The 27,737-nt window shown below is 39.5% G+C and overlaps 1 protein-coding gene across 1 annotated transcript in view; it reads right to left on the bottom strand.

The window, feature by feature from the left end:
- Positions 1-27,737, bottom strand: part of LOC126184094 (beta-galactosidase-like) — a 236,137-nt gene that overhangs the window by 51,788 nt on the left and 156,612 nt on the right. Inside the window, 2 exon segments of the mRNA XM_049926455.1 lie at positions 11,081-11,144; positions 17,526-17,676. Of these exon segments, the coding sequence (XP_049782412.1) occupies positions 11,081-11,144; positions 17,526-17,676 (215 nt within the window).

Raw genomic sequence — 27,737 nt, 5'->3', positions numbered from 1 at the left:
CATGTGGCAACGATGCCTGATTATGTGTGTCTGCACAAACTTTTGTTAATCTAATCTTGTCTTCATGGTGTCCATTCAAGCAACAGATGGTTGTACATTCCTAGATTTGTCACTTAATACTGGCTCTAGAAACTTTGTAAGTAGGTGTTTAGCGGTGTAGTTGAGGATTATTTTGAAATGTCTGCTGACACATTTGAGAAATATTTTAGATTGTGTTACACAAGCATTTTGTAAGAAATATTTTTTGTAAATGCCCCATAAACCATGGGCATCACTGAGGTGGGATGCATCAGTGATACAGATAGCTGTACCATACACTGAGCAGCTATAACATTATACCACTGACCTACTATTGATGTAAGCCTTTCTATGCAATAGCAGCATCACCTGGTGAGGTATGACTTCTAGTCAGACACACACATGGTGCATGTAGTATCAGTAAATGTGCTGTCCGTGTGTACAATGGGGAAGACACATAATCAGAGTTTGACCGAGGGCAGTTTGTGATAACCCAGAGGCTGAGCACAAGCATTTCAGAAACTGCTTGATTTGTCAGGTGGTTGAGGAGTGCTGTGGTGAGTGTCTTCAAAACATGGGAAAACTAAGGTGAAACCAAGTCCAGACATCATAGAGTTGGGTGGCCACTCGTCATTACAAATGTCAGACATCATAGGATGGGCAGACTGGTAAAACAGGACAGGCGGCGAAGGGTGGTGGAACTAACGTCAGGCTTTAATGCTGTGCAGGGTACAAGTTTGCCTGAACACATAGTGCACTGAACACTCCTAATGATGAAACTCTCATTTGACCATTGACACTGGATAGCATAGTGTTGCATGGTCTGATGAATCTTGATACCTTCTTCATTGTGTTGATGTGAGGGCACAAATCCTCCATTTTTCAGGGTAACAGTTAATCAACGCCTGTACTGCGGGATGAAGATGAGGTGGCCGTGGCTCCATTATCCTCTGGGGGGCATTGACATGGGCATCCATGGGTCCAGTGGAGCTCATGCAATGCATTGTGATGGCCAAGGAGTATTGTACACTGGATGCAGACCATGTACACCCTTTTATGACAATCATGTTTCCTAATGACAGTATCATTTTTCAGAAAGATAATGCACCATGTCAGAAAGCCAAGGGTGTAATGGAGTTGCTCAAGGAACATAGTGGTGAGATCCAATTGATGTGCTGGGCCTCCACCTCACCAGATCTAAACCCAATCGAACACATCTGGGATGTGATTGAATGTGGCATCAGAGTTCATCGCCTCCCTCCCCCCCCCCCCACCCACCCACAATTGAATTTATGGGATTTGCATGACTTCTGATAGCAGATGTGGTGCCAACTCCATCCAGCATCCTACTAAGGTCTCATTGCTTTCATGCAATGGTGCATTATCACTGTTATCCATGCCAAATGTGGACATAGCAGCTGTCAGGTAGGTGGTCATAATATTCTAGCTGATCCATATAGATACAACCACAACATAGGGCTATCTGTGGAGAAGCCAGACAAACATGTGGCTCCTGGAAAGGGGCAACAGCCTTTTCAGTACTTGCAGGGGCAACAGTCCGGATGATTGACTGATGTGCCCTTGTAACATCATCCAACATGCCATTGCTGTATTGGTACTGCAAATGGCTGAATACAAGGAGATCTACAGCTGCTACTTTTCCCAAGTTCATGCAGCTCTACCAAATGATGGCATCCTGTTGGGTAACATATTAGAGAGGTAAAATAATCCCCAATTCAGATCTTTATGTAAGGTCTTTTCAGGAAGATTTCATCATCAAGAAAAACAAAACTGGTATTCAACAGATTGGAGTGTAAAATGTTGCAGCCTATAATCGGGTAGATATGCTAGAACATTTGAAAAGGATGGCAGAATGAATAGGATTTCTGGTCAGGTGAGTGCAGGATCACAAACACAAAACCAAATAGAGGTAATGCAAGAGTGGGTCTAATAATAAATGAGAAAATATAAATGTGTTAAGCTATTATGAGCAGCATAGTGAATACATTATTGTAACTAAGACAGACATAAAACCAACACCCACCACATTACTACAAGATTATATGCCACCTAGCTCCACAGATGAAGTGATTGAAAGAATGTATGATAAAGTAAAATAAATTATTTAAATAGTTAAGGAATAGAAAAAAAATTGTGATGGACGACTGGATTTTGGTAGAAAGAAGAGGAAGGGAAGGAAAAATAGTGGAAGGAAGTGGACTGGAGGAAAGTAATGAAAGGGGAAGCCACTTGGTAGAATTTTGTACAGTGCATAATTTAGTCATTGCTAACACTTGGTTCAAGAATCATGAAAGTATGTTTTATACATCAAAGAGACCTGCAAACACTAGGAGATTTTGGATTGATTATATAATGGTAAGATAGAGATTTAGGAACCAGATTTTAAGATATTTGCAGGGGAAAATGTGGACTCTGGCCATAATTTATTGGATATGAATTATAGATTAAAACTGAAGAATTTGCAAAATGGTACAGAATTAAGGAGATAGGACCTGGATAAGCTGAAAGAATGAGAGGCTGCTGAGACTTTCAATGATCGACTGAAACAGGGGAAATGACAGCAGAAGACAAATGAGTAGCTTTGAGAGATGAGGTAGTGAAGGCACCAGACAATCAAATAGGTAAAAGGCAAGGCCTAATAAAAATCCTTGGATATCACTGGCGATACTGAATTTAATTGATGAAAGGAGAATATATAAAATTGCAGCAAATGAAGCAGGTGAAAGGAAGTACAATCATATAAAAAATGAAATTGACAGGAAGTGCATAACGGTTAAGAAGGAGTCGCCATAGGACACATGAAAGATGCCTTTGTAAGAAAGATACACAGCTGTATGAATATCAAGAGCTGAGATGGAAAACAAATACTAAGCAAAGAAGGAAAAGCTGAAAGGTGGAATGAATATATAGAATGGCTATTCAAGGGAAATCAACTTCAAGGCAATATTGTAGAAAAATTTAATATGAAACAAGGACTCTGGAGTAGATGATATTCCCTCAGAACAACTGATATCACTGGGAGAGCTAGCTGTGGCTAAGCTATTCCACCTGGTGAGCAAGACACATGAGACAGGGGAAATAGCTGCAGACTTAAAGGATAATGTAATAATTCCAAATCCACAGAAAGCAGGTGCTGACAGCTCAGAATATTTTGGAACTCTTAGTCTATAACAATATTATGAAAAGGAAAGTTGCTACTTACCATATAGCAGAGATACTGAGTCGCAAATAGGTACAACAAAAAAACTGTCACAAATAAAGCTTTTGGCCATTAAGGCCATCATCAACAATAGACAACAAACACACACACACACACACACACACACACACACACACACACACACACACACGCACACACACACACACACACACACATTCAACTCATACACACGACTGCAGTCTCTGGCAACTGAAACCACACTGCGAGCGGCAATACTAGTGCATGACAGGAGGGGTGATTGGGCAAGGGTAAGGAGGAGGTTGGGGCAGGGAAGGGAACGGATAATAGGGTGGGGGTGGTGGATAGTGAAGTGCTGCAGGTTAGATAGAGAGCATGGGAGAGGTGGGGAGGGGGGGGGATAGCAGGAAAGGAGAGAAGTGAAAAGACTGGGTGTGTTGATCAAATGACAGCTATGCAATGCTGGAATGGGAACAGGGAAGGGGCTGGATGGGTGAGGACAGTGAGTAATGAAGGTTGAGGCCAGGAGGGTTAGGGGAATGTAGGATGTACTGCAGGGAATTCTGAAGTCTCCTCCAGGGTTTTGACTACATCTCATCATGTCCTGAAATGAGAAATGTCCTGTCCACTATCCTTCCCACCCCTCTCACAGTGGTATTCCACCATCTGCTGAACCTACACAATATACTTGTCCATCCCTACACAACCCCTGCTACTAACCCCTTATCTCATGGGTCACACCCCTGTAACAGACCTAGATGCAAGACCTGTCCCATACATCCTTTCACCACCAACTACTCCAGTCCAGTCATGAACATCACCTATCCCATCAAAGGCAGAGATACCTGTGAAACCAGTCATGTGATCTACAAGGTAAGCTGCAACCACTGTGCTGCATTCTATGTAGGCATGACACCCAATAAGCTGTCTGTCCACATGAATGACCACTGAAAAACTGTGGCTGAGAAACAAGTGGACCACCCTGTTGCTGAACACGCTGCCAAACATGACATCTCTCATTTCAATGACTGCTTCACAGCCTGTGCCATATGGATACTTCCCTCCAACACCATCTTTTCTGAATTGTGCAGATGGGAACTTTCCCTGCATACATCCTATGTTCCTGTAAGCCTCCTAGCTTCAACCATACTTAGGCACTGTCCCCACCTATCCAGCCCCTTCCCTGTTCCCATTGCAGCACAACACAGCTGTCATTCCATTATCACACCCAGTCTTTTTACCTTTTTACTTCTCTCCTTTTCTGCTACTCCCCCCCCCCCCCTGCGGTCCCCTCCCCCCACTTACCTGCTCTCCGTCTAACCTACAGAACTTCACTATCTGCTGCCCCCACCATACTATCCCTCCCCTCACCGCTCCAGCCTCCTCCTTATCCTCATACAGTTGTCACTCCCATCATGCACTGGTGCTGCTGCTCGCATGCAGTTTGGTTTCAGTTGCCTGAGACTGCAGTCATGTGTGTGAGTTGCATTTGTTTGTGTGTGTGTGTGTGTGTGTGTGTGTGTGTGTGTGTGTGTGTGTGTCATCTATTGTGGATGAAGGCCATAATGATTGAAAGTTTTATTTGTGACAGTTATTTTGTTGTGCCTACCTGTGACTCAGCATCTCCACTGTATGGTATCTACTTTTTTTTCATAATATTGTTACATTCCGTCCTGGATTTTTCATTTTTAGAACTCTTAGTTTAATAACTAATGGTTGTAAAGCACTGACATGAATTATTTACAGAAGAATGGAAAAAAATGGTAGAAGCCAGCCTTGGGGAAGATCAGTTTGGGTTACAGAGACATGTCAGAACAAGCTAGGCAAAACTGACCCATGACGTACCTTAGAAGATACAGAAAGGCAAACCTACCTTTATAGTATTTGTAGTCATTGAGGAATGAAATAAAGAGGAAGTGCAGGGAAGTTAAGATGAAATGGCTGCATGAAAAATGTGAAGAAATCAAAAAGGAAATGATTGTCAGAAGGACTGACTCAACATATGAGAAAGTCAGAACAACTTTTGGTGAAATTAAAAGCAAGGGTGTTAACATTAAGAATGCAATGAGAATTCCACTGTTAAATGCAGAGGACAGAGTGGATAGGTGGAAACAGTACACTGAAGGCCTCTATGAGGAGGAAGAGTAGTCTAATGTGCTAGAAGAAGAAACAGGAGTTGATTTAGAAGAGATGGGGGATCCAGTATTAGAATAAAACTTAAGATCAAATGAGGCAGAAGGGTAGATAAAATTTCACCAGATATTAAAAATCATTGGGGGAAGTGGCAACAAAATGACTGTTCATGTTGATGTGTAGAATGTATGAGTCTGGCAACATACCATCAGAGTTTCAGAAAAATATCATCCACACAATTCCGAAGACTGCTAGAGGTGACAAGTGCGACAATTATGGCACAATCGGCTTGACAGCTCATGCATCCAAGTTGCTGACAAAAATAATATACAGAAGAATGCAGGACAAAATTTAGGATGTGTTATGTGACAATTAGTTTGGCTTTGGGAAAGGTAAAGTCACCACAGAGGCAATTCTGACATTGAGGTTGATATTGGAAGCAAGACTAAAGAAAAATCAAGACACGTTCATAGGATCTGTCAAACTGGAAAACATGTTTGACAATGTAAAATGATATAAGATGTTCAGAATTCTGAGAAAAATGGTGGTACACTATAGGGGGAGATGAATAATGTACTATATGTACAACAGCCAAAAGGGATGAGTGTATGGTCAAAAACGAAGTGCTCGGATTAAAAAGGGTGTAAGACAGGGATGTCACCTTTCACCATTACTCTTCAATCTGTATATCAAAGAAGCAATGACAGAAATAAAAGAAAGGTTCAGGAGTGGGATTAAAATTCAAGGTGAAAGGATATCAATGAGACAATTCACTGATGACATTGCTACCCTGAGTGAAAGTGAAGAAGAATTTCAGGATCTGCTGAATGCAATGAATAGTCTAATGAGTACAGAATACAGACTGAGAGTAAATCAAAGAAAGAAAAAGTATTGAGAAGAAAGAGAAATGAGAACAGTGAGAAATTTAACATTAGGATTGATGGTCACAAAGTAGATGAAGTCAAGGAATTCTGCTACCTAGGCAGCAAAATAGCCAATGATGGATGGAGCAAGGAGGACATCAAAAGCAGACTAGCACTTGTCAAAAGGGCATTCACGTTCCTGGCCAAGAGAAGTCTACTAGTATCAAACACAGGCTTTCATTTGAGGAGTAAATTTCTGAGAATGTATGTTCGGAGCACAACATTGTATGGTAGTGAAACATGGCCTGTGGGAAAACAGGAACAGAAGAGAATTGATGCATTTGCGATGTGATGTCAGAGACGAATGTTGAAAATTATGTGGACTGATAAGACAAGAAAAAGGAGGTTATGCACAGGATTGGAGATGAAAGGAATATGTAGAAAACAATGACAAGAAGAAGTGACAGGATGATAGGACATCTGTTAAGAAAAGAGGAAATGACTTCTATGGTACTAGAGGCAGCTGTAGGGAGCAAAAACTTTAGAGGAAGACAGAGATTGGAATACATCCAGAAAATAATTGAGGATATAGGTTGCAAGTACTACTCTGAAGTGAGGAGGTTGAGAAAAAAAAGAAACAAAAGGGAAGAGAGAGAGATTTGGAGAGCGCTTTTGACAATGTTAACTGGAATACACTTTATACTTCTGAAGATAATAGGGATAAAATTCAAGAAGCAATTGGTTAATTAGAATTTGCACAGAAATCAGACCACAGTTATGAAATTCGAAGGGCACGAAAGGGGAACAATGGTTCAGAACGGAGTGAGGCCTATCCCCAATGCTATTCATTCTGTACATGGAGCAAGTTATCAATGAAGGAAAGCAAGGAGGAATTTGGGAAGGGAATTAAAGTTTTTGGAGAAGAAACAAAAACTTTCTGGTTTGCCAATGACACTGTAATTCTGTCAGAGAAAGCAAAGGACTTGAAAGTGAAATTGAATGGACAGCGTCGTCAATGGAGGATATAACTTGAGCATTAACAAAAGCAAAACAAGAGTAATAGTTAAAATAAATCAAGTGATGCTGAGGGAATTAGATTAGAAAAAGAGATGTTGAAAGTAGTAAATAAGTTTCACCATTTGGGCAGTAAAATAAATTGTGATAGCTGAAGTAGAGAGGATATAACATGCAGAGTGGCAATATCGAGAAAAACCTTTCTGATGTCTTGAGTATAGCCTTGTGCAGAAATGAAATGTGGATGATAAGTGATCCAGAAAGAAAGAAAACAGAAACTTTTGAAATGTGATACTAAAGCAGAATGCTGAAGATTGGATTTATTTATTTATTTATTGGTCCTGTGTATCTATGACTGTACAGTGTACAAAAGATACTGGACCATTAATTAATTACAATACACATTCCTTGATTTTTTTCCTTTTTGTCAGACACCATTTTAAAACAAAAAATTAAATTATACAATAATTTCTAACTCTACACATTTTATAAAAACAGTCTTAATCAGTGAGGCAGTTTTGTTTTTCTAGGTATTCCCTTACTCTATAGAAGCAGTGCTCAACCAAGTAATCCTTCACAGTTGATTTGAACTTGGTTAAGTCCATTATTACTTTTGTGATTTGGGTAGTGTGTTGTACAATTTGATGCCAGGGTGGAGTATGCCTTTCTGTAATAGTGCTGTGTTTGTCTGCTGTACATATACATAATTTATTTGTCTTGTGTGGTAGCTATGTACAGATCTGTTACAGGTGATGCTTGGACTTTGCTGTTTAGCTTTTCTTTAAAATAGTTACAGTTTAAAGTATACAAATACATAGAAGTGGCAGTATTTTATTTTTCCTAAATAGTGGCTTGCATGATGATATTTGATGTAACCCTTGCATCAATCTAATTATCTTTTTCTGCAGTCTAAATGATTTCTGACTAGCTTCACAATTTCCCCAAAACACTACACCATATTTCAATATTGAATGAACATAAGCAAAATATATGGTCCTGAGATCATCATGTGATATGCAGTTTCTTATTATTCTCATTACAAAACATGTTTTGCTCAGTTTTTTGTTCACATAGTCCAAGTGTGTATCCCATTTCATGTTTTGTTGACTCTATACACAAAGAAATTTTGTACTCCCATTTTTTTTTTCAATTTTTTGGCCACTTATTTCTACAGGACAATTTGCTGGTGTCCTATTCTGGGTGGTGAAATAACCATTGCAACAGTTTTTTAGGTGTCATCTGCAAATTGATATAGCTTACTGTTTTTGCTGTTTATCTGTAAATTGTTTACATATAATTAGAAGAGAAATGAACCTAATACAGAACCTTGGGGAACTCCATGTTTGACCACTAACAAATCTGACTGGTGAGTTTTGACTGTCCCATTTACTTCATATATTATCTCTATGAGCTGTTTTCTTTCATGTAGGCATGATTTAATACAGTTACGTGCTGCTCCCCTAATACCCCAGTTCTGAATATTACCTAGTAATTTATCATGATTGATGGTATCAAATGCTTTTGACAAATCTAGGAATATACTCAAGTTATGTTCCTGTCTATCTAGGGCCTGTAGAGTTTCATACAGAAAAGAAAAGATTGGTATTTCTGTAGCGTGATTTCTCCTGAAACCATGTTGAGATGCTGTTAGTATATTATATTTATCTATGAAATTTGACAAGCTTTTATAAATGAGTTTCACTAGAATTTTAGAAAACACAGACAACAGAGAAACTGGTCCACAGATCAAAACCTCTTCCTGGCTTCCTTTTTTGTGTAGTGGTTTAACTTTAGCTATTTTTAAACTTTTTGTAAAGCTGCCAGTTGAGGAAGACAGGTTTACAAGATACATCAGTGGTTCAGAAATTGAGTCTAGACATTTTTTATAACAAAATTTTGTATGTTATCTATTCCTGATCAATGTTTTGATTTTAGAAGCTTGAGATGAAGAGGTTTGCACAGGATGAATGGAGTTGCCTAAGACCAGTCTTTGGACTGAAGATCACAACAGCACATACTTTGTAGGCTGATAGCTTTTTTTCCAGAATGATATCAACAAACTGAAGTCTGCTTCCTGCTTTAACTGTGATTTAGTTGCAGTGACTGAATAATTTTTCTATCCTTACAAGTTGTTTATTTAGGTGTATGAGTTGATTGATTCCAGTTATGCCTCACTGATACTGTAGTCATAGCATACTACGGAGCTTCATTTTTTATGAGTCCTGGCTATTTTATGATTTATTATGCTGTTGTTATGTTGGACCAGTATGTGGCCATGTGCACATCATCAACGTCACACTGAAAGTATCATATGAAGAGGCTTTAGACATGTACTACTAATGATTGCATATTCATGTATGGCAACAGATGCCTTACATTGTTATACAAACATTAAATGCATATTGTAACGTATGATCTTTTGTAGTTCATATCTTAAGTATTGTTGATATGACATAATGGTACTTACAGTTTGGTGCTCAAAATAGGCATGTTGTTGATATTGGTGCAATGTAATAAAATTTTTAAATTAATTCTATGCCACTAATGTTGATTATTAGTCATCAAAAATGAAGTGCACATGTCTTGTGTGAGCTCTAGAGCAATAAGAATATAAAACATAGCATACTGCAGTTTTATATTTTCTGAAGTGCACAATTTTACATTTCTGAATAATTAAATTATCAGCCATTGAACCACTTCAAAATCTTATCAAGATGTGACCAAATATTTGTAAACCTTTGTTCACATAGTTCTTCATGGTAGATAATTGCATCATCTGCAAAAAGTTTGAAGTGGAAGACGACGAAAATAAGACATGAACATTGAGTGTGCCAACCCACTTACCTAGGGCATGCATGAAGTTACTTGTACCTCTTTCAGTAACCCTCCTTCCACGATAAAAAGCTGCATCCTACCTACAAAGAAATCCTCAGTTCAGTCATCCAGTCACAAATGTTGTTTGATACCCAATATGATCAGACTTTTACTGATAAGTATGGTGTGGTACTGACTCAAAAGCTTTTCGGACGTCAAGGAATACTGAATCTACCTGACTGTCTTGATCCATGGAATTCAGGATATCATGTGCGAAAAATGCAAGCTGAGGTTTGGGTCACCCATATTTTTGCAATCCACGATGGTTGGTATGTTCAGGAAACATCCTTACATTTGAGCTCAGAAAATGTTCTAAGCTAGATTCAATAATATTGGATGACAGTTTTACATATCACTTTTGGTACCCTGTAGATAAGTGTGATTCATGCTTTCTACCAATTAATGGGCACAGTTTTTTGTTTGAGTGAGCTATGGTATGTTGTGGTTAAGAGAGGGGTAACTCAGCTGCATATTCTTCATAGAATCTGAAATGGACTCCCTAGAGCTCTGGAACTTTGTTCAGTTTTCATGATTGCAGCTGTTTTTGATAGCATTTGTAACACAGGCATGAGCAGCACTCAGACAAGTAATTCTTTCAGAGCAACAGTTTTTAAGGTAGACTATGACTTTGATACGCAAGACAGTTTCTTTTTCAGTAGCACCAAGTGTGTTTCTTGCAGCTTTGCAGACTGTATTTTGCAAATACTTATTGAATTCCTCATTTTCTTATACATTTACATGCTTATACTTATTTGACTCTTTTTATTAAGTCATGCACTGTCATAATAAATGTTATCAGTTGAGCTTCAATATATGAGAGACAGTTAACTATAGGATTTACACTTACATCAAAACTGCAACAGATTTTTCATCAATAATGTGATTTTATTACAACAATATCACTAAACAGATTAATGACATTAAAATAGTACAGAGTATCTGGGTTCTGTATTTAGCTCAATTGTATCACATAACTTACTTTGATCACTAGTACGCAGCCTGATATCTGGATTAAGGGTAAGCAACCAGTATGGTAGACCACCCTGTAAAACAAAACTACGAATTTGACAAAACATCTTACACTTAGATTAAAATATTGAAAACATATTTTTACTATTAGATTCACTCACAAGTGAGTGCATAAACTTGGTGACATTATCCAATGTTTGTATTACAGTTAATCAGTAAAAAAACTGAATGGATGGATTTCCCATTTATAGACACAGACCATATTCTTAAATGATAATTCCAATCTATAGCATGTTTCTCATAAACATATCAAGTAATATCAACCTGTGTAATGATAAATACATTCCACATAAAGTTATGGACTATTTCAGATTAAATTTTGTGTGGTAATAGACTGACATACAATCAGCAGAATCAGTCATGTTTTTAAACTGATAGACTTTCATTCTTCCTTTCCAGTATGACATCTGTGCAAGAATCATCAACTTTATGAACCTCCTTATACTCAGGCAGACATTCCTGGAAGAATGTAGCCTTGTTGGTCTGATTACTCTTCCTGCAATCACTAAGGAACAATGATGTTCATAATTACAATACCAGAGGGAAAAATGACATTCATTACTCTGCATTAAGGATATCTTTAGAATAAAAACAGGTGCACAATGCTGGATGTAAAATTTTTTGTAGCTTAGCCAGTGACAGACAGCAAAGTAAAATTTGAAAACAAACTGAGAAAGCTTTTCCTTGACAACTCCTTCTATTCCATAGAAGTATTTCTATTATTGTAGTGAGGAGAAGACGGTGGATAGGAATTACTGTCTCACATCTGTATATTTAATTTTAAAAAAGAAAAGGAAATGCTCATAAATGTTCAGAATCTACAAATTAATTTGTGATGTGAAAGTAAAACAAATTAACTAACAGATAGCAACAAATCTGCAACCTTTGAAAATAAAATGTGTGTCAACACATCAATATCCACAACATTTTCAATATTTCCTGTACATTCATTGCTGTATCTACAAATAAATTACTGCCTGCAATGTACTTTCCTGTACATAGCCATCGAGTATCACACCTGGCCCAAGTTTCACAGCCTGTACACAACACCTGTTATTCTCACTGGTGAAGATACCACTGTACCTAAATCAATATCATACATGTTGCTGGTCACACACTCATTTACTTTAACACAGCAAACATTACTTCATATGGTGCTACAGCATATTCATACTCTAAATTCCCACAAGGTACTGGAGCTAAGGAGCTAATAATCTCACAATCTTACTATTTTATGCATCAATTAATCTCACACTGTCAACTCCCGCCCCCCCTCCCCCTGGTTTCTGCTTCCATGCAAATACCACTCTTATTTAATCTCTCAAGTCTGTCTATATGCACATCATTTCTTATCCCAAGATCAATGAATCATTCATTGTCCCTTGTCCACCACTTGTCCCATATTTTTCACCTCATTTTCACATAAGCAGGAGGAGGTACACTGGGCACATGTGCATGTTCCTTACCATAGCATCCAGTTTCTTAGACATACACATATTATTTGCTCTCAGTGCAATTAACTGAACTGAGAAAGTTCACAATGTTTCCTCAAGGGCACTTCCCTGGGTTTTCAACCCTTGCATGGTTGATCCTCTATCAGTTATGCAAAAAAACAAATGACAAGAGAACAAAATAGAATGATGAGGAGGGCACTTAAATATAATATCAACATAACCCTTCTTACTGTAACTTAGTTCCTTCACCTGAGTGGCTGCTCGTGATTACTACTTTACACAAAAAACAATTTGCCGTACTCCTTGTTCACAAAAAAGTACATTGTCTGTTCCAAACAGTGCAATGTAACATAACTTTTTAACAACCCTCAGAATGCTATCTGAGTCTACTTTACCCAAATTGTGCATATAAATATAATTACAACTCTGGTAGAAGACCCCTGACTTGCCGTGATGCTTGCAAGAGAAACAAAGATCCTGCAGTCATCCCACTGCATGTTAATGCTGCAAGTTGTAGCTGCCAATTTAGAGGTGGTGGAAACCACTTCTGACACTACTTGTAGTGGCAAAGTGAACGGCCATTATGGTGACGGGTGGGGCTGGTAGGCGATATGGTTGGGATATTTGCAGTTCACCACCTTGGGCTTTACTACAGTGGGGTGGTGGCAGGTGTCATGTGGTGATCCATAATGGAAACAGTACCGGTTGAATAATCTCTTTATTTTGTAAGAAGCTACAGCATGTAACAGTTTCCAAGCAGATGGACAATGTGTAACTTCTCCCCTCAAGTGATGGTGGCAGCTGAATAGCTTATGCCACAAGCATGGCAGCTGTAATTCTGAATCAGCTGTTCAGTACAAAGTGTACCAGGATTGAACCATGGTCCCCAGCATTGATGATGGTGGCAGAGTGTGCCTACCACACTGGGCGATAGTGGACGGCTACAATGTGTATCCTCATGGTGTGATCAACAGCGACAGTATTTGCCCACTCAGGCAGTTAGGGCTGGACAGGTAGATGGTCCACTAGGAAGGCAGATACCAATCACTCAGTGGGTGGCCCACTGGTGGAAAGGCTCCAAGGTGGCAGCATCGAGACAGTGGCTAGTGAAGACAAGGTATGATGACTCATCTCAGCTTGATGACTGTTGTGGACGTCTGCTCATGGCTAGTGGCTGACAATGACAGCATAATTCCAGTCTAAGTTAGGCAGTATGTATGCAAGCTGAGTCTGCTAGTGTTTCTGAACTTGCAGTGCTTCTCATGTAAGGCCAATGGTGCCAGGTGTAATTGTTGGGCAATCATGACATCATTTGCCCAGTTTTCCCATCTTGTCAGCCGTGTCACAAGCCCATTTGGTGCTGTAATATGTAGTAACTCCTCCATTTGGAGGCCCTGGGTGTTGTCATTTGCAGTGTGAGCTTTTTGAATACATTCCTCTGCGTCATCACACCTAGTTCCTGAGGTGTCTAGCAACACCGTCCCCCCCCCCCCCCCCCCCGCCCCCTTATGACACCAATTTGCTGAGATGGTCACAAGATTTATACACTTTGCCAGTTGGAACCAATATGAGGGTAAGAGAAAAAGCCATGTGAAAGTTGATCTTTCACAGCAGTGGAACTTGTGAGACATTGTTCTGGTTCGAGGAGACTTCTGCCAATGACGTACTGTGGGAAGGTAAAATGATGCACAGCACTGCAAGAAGGGTTCATCTGTAATTATCTTTCAAGTAAAGGGAGTAATTGGAGCTATTAATCAACGTAATGGATTTGGTAATATGATAGGTGGCTTCTGTGTGAGCACTGTCTTAGGGGATATATTTTTCTGGAACTATGTCAAAGAATTCTGCATAATGAGCTAGAGTGATGAGTAAAGAAGCCACAATATAAATGAGGAGAATTGCTGAGCATCAAAGTAAATTCATTTGCCATAAATGTATGTAAAAGCAATTTGTTAAGAAGAAAGAGTTTTGTTATACTATTTTACTAATTTTTTACATGATGATTCAATGGAGTAAATTATTTGTTTACTCAGATCAGAAGCATATACGCAGGATTCCAAAAATTTGCAATTTCAGCTAAGAAACTGGAATGAATTTATACACATACACACACCAGAATTTAAATAAAAGAGTCATTATCCAGAAACAAACAACTGGTACAGCATTTTCTTGTGCCTCCGCCTTGTTGCAAGAATCAGATCAACATAAACATTGACACAGATTTTTTTGTCTGTATTTCTCCATATTCACAAACTGTTGACCCTTGTAAGTATCCCCACTTCATTAGATTGTAATGTCTATAGGTGAGAAATGAGGAAATCTCAGTGGACAAACAGCAAATCAAGAAGGATCCATTAGCCCAGAACAGATGCTCCAGCAGTACCATGATACCATGAGAAACAACACAGTAAATTTCAACTTCCTGGCAGATTAAAACTGTGTGCTGGACCAAGACTTGAACTCAGGACCTTTGCCTTTTGTGGGCAAGTGTTCTACCAACTGAGCTACCCAAGCATGACTCACGCCCCGTCCTCATAGCTTTACTTCTGCCAGTACCTCGTCTCCTACCTTCCAAACTTTACAGAAGCTCTCCTGTGAACCAAGCAGAACTAGCACTCCTGAAAGAAAGGATATTGGGGAGACATGGCTTAGCCACAGCCTGGGGGAGGTTTCCAGAATGAGATTTTCACTCTGCAGCAGAGTGTGCACGAAGCCAAGTCTCCGCAATATCCTTTCTTTCAGGAGTGCTAGTTCTGCAAGGTTCGCAGGAGAGCTTCTGTAAAGTTTGGAAGGTAGGAGACGAGGTACGGGCAGAAGTAAAGCTATGAGAACGGGGCGTGAGTTGTGTTTGGGTAGCTCAGTTGGTAGAGCACTAGCCTGCGAAAGGCAAAGGTCCCGAGTTCGAGTCTCGGTCCAGCACACAGTTTTAATCTCCCAGGAAGTTTCATATCAGCGCACATTCCGCTGCAGAGTGAAAATCTCATTCTGAACACAGTAAATTCATGATAATGGGTGTCTCAATTTCTGGTATCATTGTGATTCCAACTCTATTTTGTGTGATCCACTTTAGATGGACAACAGCCCAATCACTTGAGCTCCCAGTGCATCAGTTGCCAGTAGACTGGATTAATATTAGAAAATAGTAACTAATTTAATATGCAGTCAGTGAACTTTGTGGTTAATGCTGATTTAGAATAAAAAGAATCAGAGTATATTGTACAAATATGCCACACTATTAAATTTGTTGTTAAGATTTTTCCAGAAATGTAAACAGATGATGATCAAATGGACTGTATCTCCCAAAGGAGACAGACAGTTTGCACCGTGGTTCTGCCTTGTGAACCAAACAGCTCTTACCATCGACTCAGGAAAACAACATTGTAAGGAGGATGTCACAAGACACCTCAGTAACTAGGTGTACTGTTGCAAGAGAATGTATTGAGATAGCTGACACTGCAAAAGATGCCTCTAAAAGAAGGAGTTCTGCACATTAAAGCACCAACAGGGCCTGTTATAATATAAAGGCCAGGAGCACTGCCATTTCAGAAAAACTACAGACCAAGCTTGTGTACACACTGCCTATTTCAGCAGCCATAATGCAGATATCACCAGCTGCTAGCCATGAGGGGAGGTCCATGCCAGTAATCAAGCTGAGAAGAAACAACAAGCTCCCACTGCCAGACTTCATTTACACTAGCTGCAGGCCACTGCCTGTGCTGCACTGGCTACACTGCTCTGGCACATCTCCACCAGTGGGCCAGTCACTGTGTGGCTATCATCTGCTGTTGGCTGCCTTGCTGGTGGACTGGGATTTTAGCCTGAACCATCTAGCTGTTCGGTGACCTCTTCTCAAGCAAGAAAATACTGTGGGCATTCTTCGCCCTGTGTGAGCATATATTATCAGCATTCACCATCACCTGGAGTGAGTACAAGCCACTGCCATCATCTATACTGTGGCCCGCATGTGGTTTGATCTCATCTGGTCTAGTACACTTTATGCTGAGCAGCAGGGGTGGGTCAGCTGCCATGGGTACCTTACACTGTCTGATGTGTGCCACTCAGCTCCATTCCCAATTCAGAGCTACAGCTGCCATGCTGATGGCATCACCTAGCCGGCTGCCACTATTACTTGAGAAAAGATGCCATATGCTGCCCATCTACTGGGCCATCGCTGACACTGACAACCTTTGCTGATTGAAGCCAGCCATATCATGGGGGCACTAGCTACCTTCTGATTAGCATCTTCACTGCTGTATGTTGTTGTGAAATAAAGAGATTATTCAACCAAAACAAAGCCTGCCTCCACACCATTGCAGCCAGGCCCAAGATGGTGAACTGCAGACATCCTGACCTATCACAGCCAAACTCTCCACCCATTATAGCAGTCACTCACCCTGGCCTCTATGTCTCATGTAATCCAAATATTAAGTTTTATCTTCTAATGATTTCCAGCAATAAGAGAACTATTTTTGTTTCCTTTCCACGTTACAAGTGTGAACTCAAACTATTCTTGATTCCATCTGTATTTTCTTTCCAACATGTTTCATTTGAGCTCATACTCCTTAACTAATGTTTTATAAATCTTAGCACTCTGTCTTCTCAAATGACAGTTTCATTTTACTAATGAAAATATCTTTCTTAGACAGCATAAAATCAACCATTCACTTTATAATATGAAGTATGTACATTAGTTCACTGCAATCATTCTGCCATCACCTATTCAAAATAAAAATTTATGTTTGCTAGGATGTAGTGCTATAGCAGAATCAGAAAGGTTAAATTGTTGTTGATCAACATAACTCCAAGTGGAAGAGTTGCAGCATGACAGTTGTTCATTGGAATAATCATGGAGATGCATACACAATATTCAAACGGGTTTCTGTCTTTCTTAATATTTGTGATACTATCCCTAGTTACAAATAATAAGGAACACTAACTTACCATATCTCTTTCTGCACAAATATAAGGTCCAACTCGGAGAATCACTAACAGTCCCTCTTCTCGTGCAATGTCAATGAAATGTAAAAGATCAAGATCTCCACTGAAAATGTATTCCCCAGGTTCCAGAGCATGCTGACTCCATTCAACGTACCTGTGGGTTATTTGATTAAGTATTTCAATTTTTTATAGTTAACAAAATATTGTGTTTGTTTTGATAAGTAATGGTAATAAGAAAAGAATACACAATGAGCTGGGAATGAAATCAATACATTTTCTGTACAAAAACATTGAAAAATACGAGAAAAAACTATTACATACAAACATATTCCGTAAATTTTATTAAAGATAAATTTCATTACGGTAACATATGAGAGATGCTCAATAACAAATATCTATCTGCATATATGTGCTAGCCACATGTAATGTTCAATAAATGCTTCTGCTACATTACTTGTTTAATATAAAGAAATTGTTGTTAATTAAAGGAACTTTAAATTTATTTCTAAACAACCTCTTTACTCTACTTTTTTTTATATCTGTGGATGGATTATGAAAGGTATTTACAGCTTTGTAATTTTCTTGTCTCTTAGCTAAAGCTAGAATCCGTAAAGGATAACACAAATCATTATAATTTACTATTGTAATTGTGAACAGCAATTAAAATGAAGGGAACTGTTGGTAAGAAACTTCATAAGAGTGTAAATAAGCTTTTTTGTTAATGCTGAGAGCTGTTTAAAGAGATGGCTTCAAGATGTAAACAGTTAAACCCCATACAGTTCTAAATTACTTATTTTTATCCGTTAATATCTTTGGTCCAGATGAAGAGTTAGCCCAAAATACTGTAGTCTAGGACATCATTGAATGGAAATATTTTAACTTACTGACCACAATGGTTAAGGCAGTGGACTCCCTTTAAAGGAGAACAGAGTTCATATCCCTGTCTGAACATACGTTTTTAGTTATATTCCAACTGTGTTATGTGCAGTCCTGAGCTAGTACAATATTGGTGTATAATTAAAAGGTAGCGTTGTTGCATATTTTCTGCAGAAAGAGATGGTGAAGGCAGTGTATACTGCCACTCGAGTGCCAATAGCTTAACGTACATATTTCCACTCTGTACACATCCTCAACCACAGAGGTGGGTACATTATATTTAATAATTCAGAAATAATCATGTAGAAACTAAACTGTTTTGTGTATTCAAAAACAATAACTATTACATAGGCTATAAAGTATGTGGTGAGTTTGAAAAAAATTGTTTATAAAAGACAGTTACAATATTATGAAAATGTGATGTTTTGATTTATTTCTCACAGTCAGTTTTTATGGGAAACGTGTGAATGGCAATGACACCATAGATTTTTCCAATATCTACTGAAGAATTTATGGGTTTCACAGCCTCTGCCTGCTGACACTGATCTGAGGCAAGAGAGTTAGGGGACGTTAGGTTTAACTAAACCTCGGGGTTACTTGGACCATCACATAAATTAACTATTCACAAGAGAGAATTATTTTTTTCCTACCATAATTTTGTTTTGATAGGTTCAGAGTGCTATATGGCCTTAGATGGCTGCTATATGTCAGCTAAATTCTTTGATGTCCGCCGCTCGTGGTCTCGCGGTAGCGTTCTCGCTTCCCGAGCACGGGGTCCCGGGTTCGATTCCCGGCGGGGTCAGGGATTTTCACCTGCCTCGAGATGACTGGGTGTTTGTGTTGTCCTCATCATTTCATCATCATCCAGGAAAGTGGCGAAATTGGACTGAGCAAAGAGTGGGTAATTGTACGGGCGCTGATAACCACGCAGTTGAGCGCCCCACAAACCAAACATCATCATCATCATCATCTAAATTCTTTGATATGCACTGTCCAGTCACATTAATGCAACAATCTGTCAAAAGTCAATGGCAATGGCAATAGCCAACTTTTACAATGTGAACAGCTGTGAGACATGCAGTAAAAGATTCAGTGAGGTTCTGGAAGGTATTGATAGGCATGTGGACCCATGCCAACTCCAATGCAATGGCCATCAGTACCAGGTTCCTCGGTTGAGGATCTGTGACACAAACAGCTTGATAGAGGTGGTCCGACAGATTCTAAATTGGGTTTAAATCCAGGGGTATCGTGAACACATCCTGGTGCTCTTTGAACCATATAGCATACACAGTGAGCTGTGTGACACATGGAATTGTCCTGCTTGTAGATGCCATCATGCTGAGAAAAAATAAACAGCATATAGGGGTGGACATGGTCCCCAAACGTAGATGCATACTTGTGTTGACCCACTGTGCCTTCCAGAATAATGAGGTCACCCGAGAATGCCCTCTGGCCATACCCCTCTGACAATTGTTGCAGGATGTTTACTTTCACAAGTTTCATGCCACACGGCAATGGCCATCTGTCCAATGGAGCATTAAACGTGCTTCATCTGAAAAGTTAACCTGTCACTACTCAGTGGATGTCCAGTTGTGGTACTGCTGTGCAAATTCCACCCTATGTTGCCAATAAACTGCAGTCAGCATGGCTGCACGAACCAGGCACTTGCTGTGAAGGCCCAAATACAGCAACTTTCACTGAACGGTCACTGAGAAGACGCTGTTGGTAGCCCCTAGGTTCATCTGTGTGATCAGCTGCTCCACAGTTGCATGTCTATTCGCCCATGCACATCTCTGCAGGCTTTGTTCAGTTCTCTTATCTATTGCCTGTATTGCACCACAGCTGCCTCAGCACCAGTCTTGGTTAGCGTCATTTTGTCATGCATGGTTTGCTTTAACAACGGTGGCACAAACTTAGCCAATTTGGAAACGTTCCACCCTTAGAAGTCAGATAAATTGCTCTATTTCTGCATTACAGCAACAGCTGCACTATTTTCTACATCCACCTGACACACTTTATACATCCACTGTTAGTACTGCTAACTGCCATCTGTGAGTGGTTACTGCATGTTGACATCAAACGTAAGCAGTGGTCACATTAATGTGACTGGGCAGCACATATAAAATTGTTGAATCCACTCGTAAAAGTAATTTTTTTCACATCTTACAAATTCTCCTAAAGTTTTCATTACTGATAGTGCACTGTTTTGTTTGTTTGAGTTAAATACTCCATCCATTGCTTCATGGTAATCTATGGAATACAATCTGTGCATGGAGCCATTTTGCCACCATTGCGAAGATTGCTGATAAAGTGAAGATGGGGCTAACTGGACCACCAAAGTTTGAGGTTAAGTAGAAAAATTCAGTTAATCCCACTAATTTTCTGATGAATTAATTCAATGAGTAATTTCACAGGAACCCCCACCATTGCCTCCAGAATTACCATACATGAAAGCACAGGCCTTGTAGGCGTAGCCTATCCTTTGGCGTTTACTGTCTCCAACATCTTAAAAGTTCTTAAGTGTCAGCGGTATCGAACCTTTCAGTTAAACATATTTACTGACATATTTTTTTGTCAACCTATGTAATGGGCAAACTTCTGCCAGTTCAGCAGCAAACTGCAGGTAACTCACCGGGAGAAGTTGCAAGCAAACCTGCAGATGGCAATGTGGAAAACCTTGGACGTCAGACAGAAGCTCAGCAAATTGAAATTATTCATCCTCCACAAGTTTGGCCATATCTTAAGACCGGTACATGGAAAACAATAAGAGGTAGAAAGAAAGGTAAATCAACTGTCGTTACTAGTACACCAGCTAACCAATTGTTAGACACAGCAGCAAAAGCCAGAAGATCAAAGGAATTCCAAAAAAAAGCATACATTAAATGAAGTAAAGGTTTCACTAAAATGCCAGAAATTGGTAGTGAGCAGCAGCAATTCTGATGATGCTGATCATGTCCAGTACTCCAGTACATTGATTCCTCTGATAATGACTTGCACATACAGTGAAGTGCCAAAGTAATTGGTATAGGAATGCGTATTTAAATACAGAGATATGTAAACAGGCAGAATGCGGCGCTGCAGTCGACAATGCCTATATAAGACAACAAATGTATGGAGCAGTTGTTAGATCAGTTACTGCTGCTACAATGGCAGGTTATCAAGATTTAAGTGAGTTTGAACGTGGTGTTATAGTTGGCATACGAGTGATGGGACACAGCATCTCAGAGGTAGTGATGAAGTGGGGTTTTCCGTACAACCATTTCACGAGTGTACCGTCAATATCAGGAATCCCGTAAAACATCAAATCTCTGACATTGCTGTGGGCCGAAAGAGATACTGCAAGAATGGGACCAACGATGACTCAAGACAATTGTTCAGCATGACACAAGTGCAGGCCTTCCCCAAATTGTTGCAGATTTACACACCAAGCCACCAACAAGCATCAGCGTGTGAACCATTCGATGAAACATCATCGATACAGACTTTCAGAACCGAAGGCCTACTCAGATACCCTTGATGCTCTCATTACACAAAGCTTTATGCCTCGCCTGGGCCCGTCAACACCAATATTGGACTGTAGATGACTGGAAACATGTTGCCCGGTCTGACGAACCTCGTTTCAAATTATATCAAGCAGATGGACTTGTACGGGTATGGAGACAACCTCATGAATCCATGGACCCTACATGTCAGCAGGAGACTGTTCAAGCTGGTGGAGGCTCTGTAATGGTATGGAGAATGTGAACTTGGAGTGATGTGCGACCCCTGACCTGATAAGTCTGGATACGACTCTGACAGGTGACATGTATGTTAGCATCCAGTCTGATCACCTGCATCCATTCATGTTCATTGTGCATTCCGACAGACTTGGGCAATTCCAGTACGGCAATGTGACGCCCCACACGCCCAGAATTGCTGCATAGTGTCTCCAAGAACACTCTTCTGCTGGTCACCAAACTCCCCAGAAATGAACATTACTGAGCATATGTAGGCCTAATGTTCAGAAGAGATCTCCACGCCTTGCATGCTTACAGATTTATGGACAGCCCTGCATGATTCATGGTGTCAGTTCTCTCCAGCACTACTTCAGGTATTAGTCGAGTCCATGCCACGTCGTGTTGCGGCACTTCTGCTTGCTCGCAAGGGCCCTACACGATATTGGGCAGGTGTACCAGTTTCTTCGGCTCTTGAGCATAAGTGGTACTGAAAATTTTGTAACAGTGAAGAAAGAGGCTTCATTTGTGTCAAATAGAAGGGAAAACTGCTGCGAATGGTTGCAATTATGTTGCTCAAGTTATTGAAATACACGATGGTGGCTGTGAAGTAAACTTTCCTAAGAGAGTTGCTTCTACTAACAATTTGAAGCTGCAGAAGAAGGTGATACCTTTATTGCTTCAAATGAAATAATTTCCAAACTATCCAATCCAGTACATGAGACCAGGACTCACTATTCAAAACATGATGTGGTTCCAGATTGATGTCGCTAAATTCATAGTGCAGTAATTTTGTTATTTCCGTGTTTTTTCATTGTTGTTGTTGTGGTCTTCAGTCCTGAGACTGGTTTGATGCAGCTCTCCATGCTACTCTATCCTGTGCAAGCTTCTTCATCTCCCAGTACCTACTGCAACCTACATCCTTCTGAATCTGCTTAATGTATTCATCTCTTGGTCTCCCCCTATGATTTTTACCCTCCACGCTGCCCTTCAATACTAAATTGGTGATCCCTTGATGCCTCAGAACATGTCCTACTAACCGATCCCTTCTTCTGGTCAAGTTGTGCCACAAACTTCTCTTCTCCCCAATCCTATTCAATACTTCCTCATTAGTTATGTGATCTACCCATCTAATCTTCAGCATTCTTCTGTAGCACCACATTTCGAAAGCTTCTATTCTCTTCTTGTCCAAACTATTTACCGTCCATGTTTCACTTCCATATATGGCTACACTCCATACAAATACTTTCAGAAATGACTTCCTGACACTTAAATCTATACTCGATGTTAACAAATTTCTCTTCTTCAGAAACGCTTTCCTTGCCATTGCCAGTCTACATTTGATATCCTCTCTACTTCGACCATCATCAGTTATTTTGCTCCCCAAATAGCAAAACTCCTTTACTACTTCAAGTGTCTCATTTCCTAATCTAATTCCCTCAGCATCGCTCGACTTAATTCGACTACATTCCATTATCCTCGTTTTGATTTTGTTGATGTTCATCTTATATCCTCCTTTCAAGACACTGTCCATTCCGTTCAACTGCACTTCCAGGTCCTTTACTGTCTCTGACAGAATTACAATGTCATCGGCAAACCTCAAGGTTTTTATTTCTTCTCCAAGGATTTTAATACCTACTCCGAATTTCTCTTTTGTTTCCTTTACTGCTTGCTCAATATACAGATTGAACAACATCGGGGAGAGGCTACAACCCTGTCTTACTCCCTTCCCAACCACTGCTTCCCTTTCATTTCCCTCGACTCTTATAACTGCCATCTGGTTTCTGTACAAATTGTAGATAGCCTTTCGCTCCCTGTATTTTACCCCTGCCACCTTTAGAATTTGAAAGAGAGTATTCCAGTCAACATTGTCAAAAGCTTTCTCTAAGTCTACAAATGCTAGAAATGTAAGTTTCCCTTTCCTTAATCTTTCTTCTAAGATAAGTTTTAAGGCCAGTATTACCTCACGTGTTCCAGTATTTCTACGGAATCCAAACTGATCTTCCCCGAGGTCGGCTTCTACCAGTTTTTCCATTCGTCTGTAAAGAATTCGTGTTAGTATTTTGCAGCTGTGACTTATTAAACTGATTGTTCGGTAATTTTCACATCTGTCAACACCTGCTTTCTTTGGGATTGGAATTATTATATTCTTCTTGAAGTCTGAGGGTATTTCGCCTGTTTCATACATCTTGCTCACCAGATGGTAGAGTTTTGTCAGGACTGGCTCTCCCAAGGCCGTCAGTAGTTCCAATGGAATGTTGTCTACTCCAGAGGCCTTGTTTCGACTCAGGTCTTTCAGTGCTCTGTCAAACTCTTCACACAGTATCGTATCTCCCATTTCATCTTCATCTACATCCTCTTCCATTTCCATAATATTGTCCTCAAGTACATCGCCCTTGTATAGACCCTCTATATACTCCTTCCACCTTTCTGCTTTCCCTTCTTTGCTTAGAACTGGGTTTCCATCTGAGCTCTTGATGTTCATACAAGTGGTTCTCTTATCTCCAAAGGTCTCTTTAATTTTCCTGTAGGCAGTATCTATCTTACCCCTAGTGAAATAAGCCTCTACATCCTTACATTTGTCCTCTAGCCATCCCTGCTTAGCCATTTTGCACTTCCTGTCGATCTCATTTTTGAGACGTTTGTATTCCTTTTTGCCTGCTTCATTAACTGCATTTTTATATTTTCTCCTTTCATCAATTAAATTCAATATTTCTTCTGTTACCCAAGGATTTCTAAGAGCCCTGGTCTTTTTACCTACTTGATCCTCTGCTGCCTTCACTACTTCATCCCTCAAAGCTACCCATTCTTCTTCTACTGTATTTCTTTCCCCCATTCCTGTCAATTGTTCCCTTATGCTCTCCCTAAAACTCTGTACAACCTCTGGTTCTTGCAGTTTATCCAGGTCCCATCTCCTTAAATTCCCACCTTTTTGCAGTTTCTTCAGTTTTAATCTACAGGTCACAACCAATAGATTGTGGTCAGAGTCCACATCTGCCCAAGGAAATGTCTTACAATTTAAAACCTGGTTCCTAAATCTCTGTCTTACCATTATATAATCTATCTGATACCTTTTAGTACCTCCAGGGTTCTTCCATGTCATTAATATTCTCATAATTGTTTGTTTAGTATTGTTTCTGATGTTGTTGCAATACATTTTTTATGTTTAGAGTCCTGTAATTCATTTATTTAAATGAAAGGTCCAGTTAACCATCAGATACGGTTCAGTTAACACTGTCAATGAGGTTAAGTGGTCCAAACGTGGGATCGAAATTCTTGTCCAGTCCTGTTAAATCTGTGTCAGATATTGCAAGAATGAAAGTCCCTTTAATTTTTTATATGTTTTCCTCTAGAGAAGCCTACATGAATAAAAATTTTAAAAAGACCCAGTTTTAAATAACATTTTAAGGGAAGAAAAAAATAGGTACAGTTAACCCTAACTCCCCTTACTATTATTGAAAGAGTCCGGTAAGTTTCCACACTAATTGTAAGAAAGGATGTGAGAACGGAAGCAACGCCGAAGTTCCCTGCTACATGGCTGTATACATGACCTAGTACATTTCTGCATGTTACGCTTATTGTTGACTGTTTGAACTTTGGCTCATTCTGTGAAAAAAAAAAAAATCGCAGAATGTGCTTTGCATATTTACTGCTGAAGTTGCATCTGTGTACATACACAGCCAAGGACGTTACATGCATAATTGTGCAGATGTTCCACAGTTGACTTTAGATTTTGTAATAGGATTAAATCGTACGATAGGTTTTTTCGTGTTTTGAACACGATGTAAAAAAACAGTACTGTTGGGGTTACTTTAAACAGCATTGTAACTCTGTGCACAAACTAATTCGTAGTATTAAATCAGCACTTGTGGTTTAGTTGCTGTAGTAGGTAGTTTAACTGACATATTGTGTAACATTTAGTTTTCGTTTTTAAGAGGAGTATATATTATCTACATTAATCGTAAATTAACTCTATATTCGAATGTGGTGGTCGTAGTAGTAGTAGTAGTAGTAGCCTTATTCATCTGTGGTTCTCTTTTTACAAGGATATAGGACATTTCAAAGTATTTACACATTTAGGCTAATTTAAAATAAGATAATTCATATACTTACACATTTATAGACTTCTAGTTAGAACTAATCATTACATTTACTTTTGATATACAATACTTTTTTTACAAATAACTTATTAAATAATGTAATTCCACACTGTCCACTCATACCTCACTGTCAGTCAAAGCACACTATGCGCACATTGTTTCATAATACTATACACACACACACACACACACACACACACACACACACACACACTGGTGATCTCTGGGCCATTTCTGTGCAACTTCCCATTTGCTATCCTGAAAAACTGAGTCAGCATCCCTCTATAATGAGCGAGATGTAGAGCTCAGAAAGAGGAAGTGGTGTTAGTTTTGTACTATGCATAGCTTGGGGGTAAGTATTTGTAGAAAAGGAAAAAAGAAGGGAAAAAACCATAGTCTGAAGGTGTTATGTGGAATTTTGGATGTTTTATAATAATTATTATTATTTATTTGTATAAATTTCTTTTTACAAAACCCCTACTCTGTTGTACTTAAGTAATCCTTCAATGTATAAAATGTATTGCATGACAGGTACTTTTTAGCTGCCTTTTTAAATAAGTGTATTTTTGCAATTTCTTTACTCTCTTTTAGTAATTTTGTTATGTGTCGACAGAAGTGCCGACACAGTGTTATTTTGAAGGGGCCGATTAGGCACGCTATCAGCTCACCCAGAATATCGTGAAGTCTGAAACAGGATGCTCAATGAATGCTAATAAGAAAAGTACGTTGCTTTGGGAATACTTAACTTTAATCCATCCTTTTGGTATACATCGTTTATGGTGAATACAAGTAAGACTCTCTCCAGATATGGTTAACTGCGCCTTGCTAGGTCGTAGCTATGGACTTAGCTGAAGGCTATTCTAACTGTCTCTCGGCAAATGAGAGGAAGGCTTCGTACGTCTAGTCGCTAGCAATGTCGTCCGTACAACTGGGGCGAGTGCTAGTCCGCCTCTCTAGACCTGCCATGTGGTGGCGCTAGGTTTGCAAGTACTGACAGTGGCGACACGCGGGTCTAACATGTACTAATGGACCGCGGCCGATTTAAGCTACCACCTAGCAAGTGTGGTGTCTGGCGGTGACATCACAAATTTATTGTACTGTTTTATTTCTTGGTACAAAATGCTGTTTTGAGTTTTATGTTTATTTTTTCTAGGTAAATGTAAGTTGAGTCTAGCTCTTGTTCCATGGTCATGAACAGAGCTGTTTGTGCAGTAATTACCAATGTTATTTTTGATGTGTGTAACTGACTGGTAAATGTATTCACATGGTGCAGTTAAAATCCCCAGTGTTTTGAACAGATCTTTATAATGAGCCCAACTACTATTTTTGGTTATTATTCTTATGGCTCTTTTCTGGAGTTTGAAACCTGTGTTCATATTTTGTGCAGTTGTTCCCCAAAACAGAATGCCATAGCTAAGAATTGAGTGTACATATGAATAGAATGTAGGCTAACTAAAAGACACTGCACATTACACACTGATGATAGGATTCTAAGGGCATAACATGCTGATGACATTCTGTTTGCA

The sequence above is a fragment of the Schistocerca cancellata genome, chromosome 4 (assembly GCF_023864275.1).
Source record: "Schistocerca cancellata isolate TAMUIC-IGC-003103 chromosome 4, iqSchCanc2.1, whole genome shotgun sequence".
Lineage (NCBI taxonomy): Eukaryota > Metazoa > Arthropoda > Insecta > Orthoptera > Acrididae > Schistocerca > Schistocerca cancellata.
Note: the sequence above shows the minus strand (reverse complement) of the source record. Positions and strands in the feature narration are given on the sequence as shown.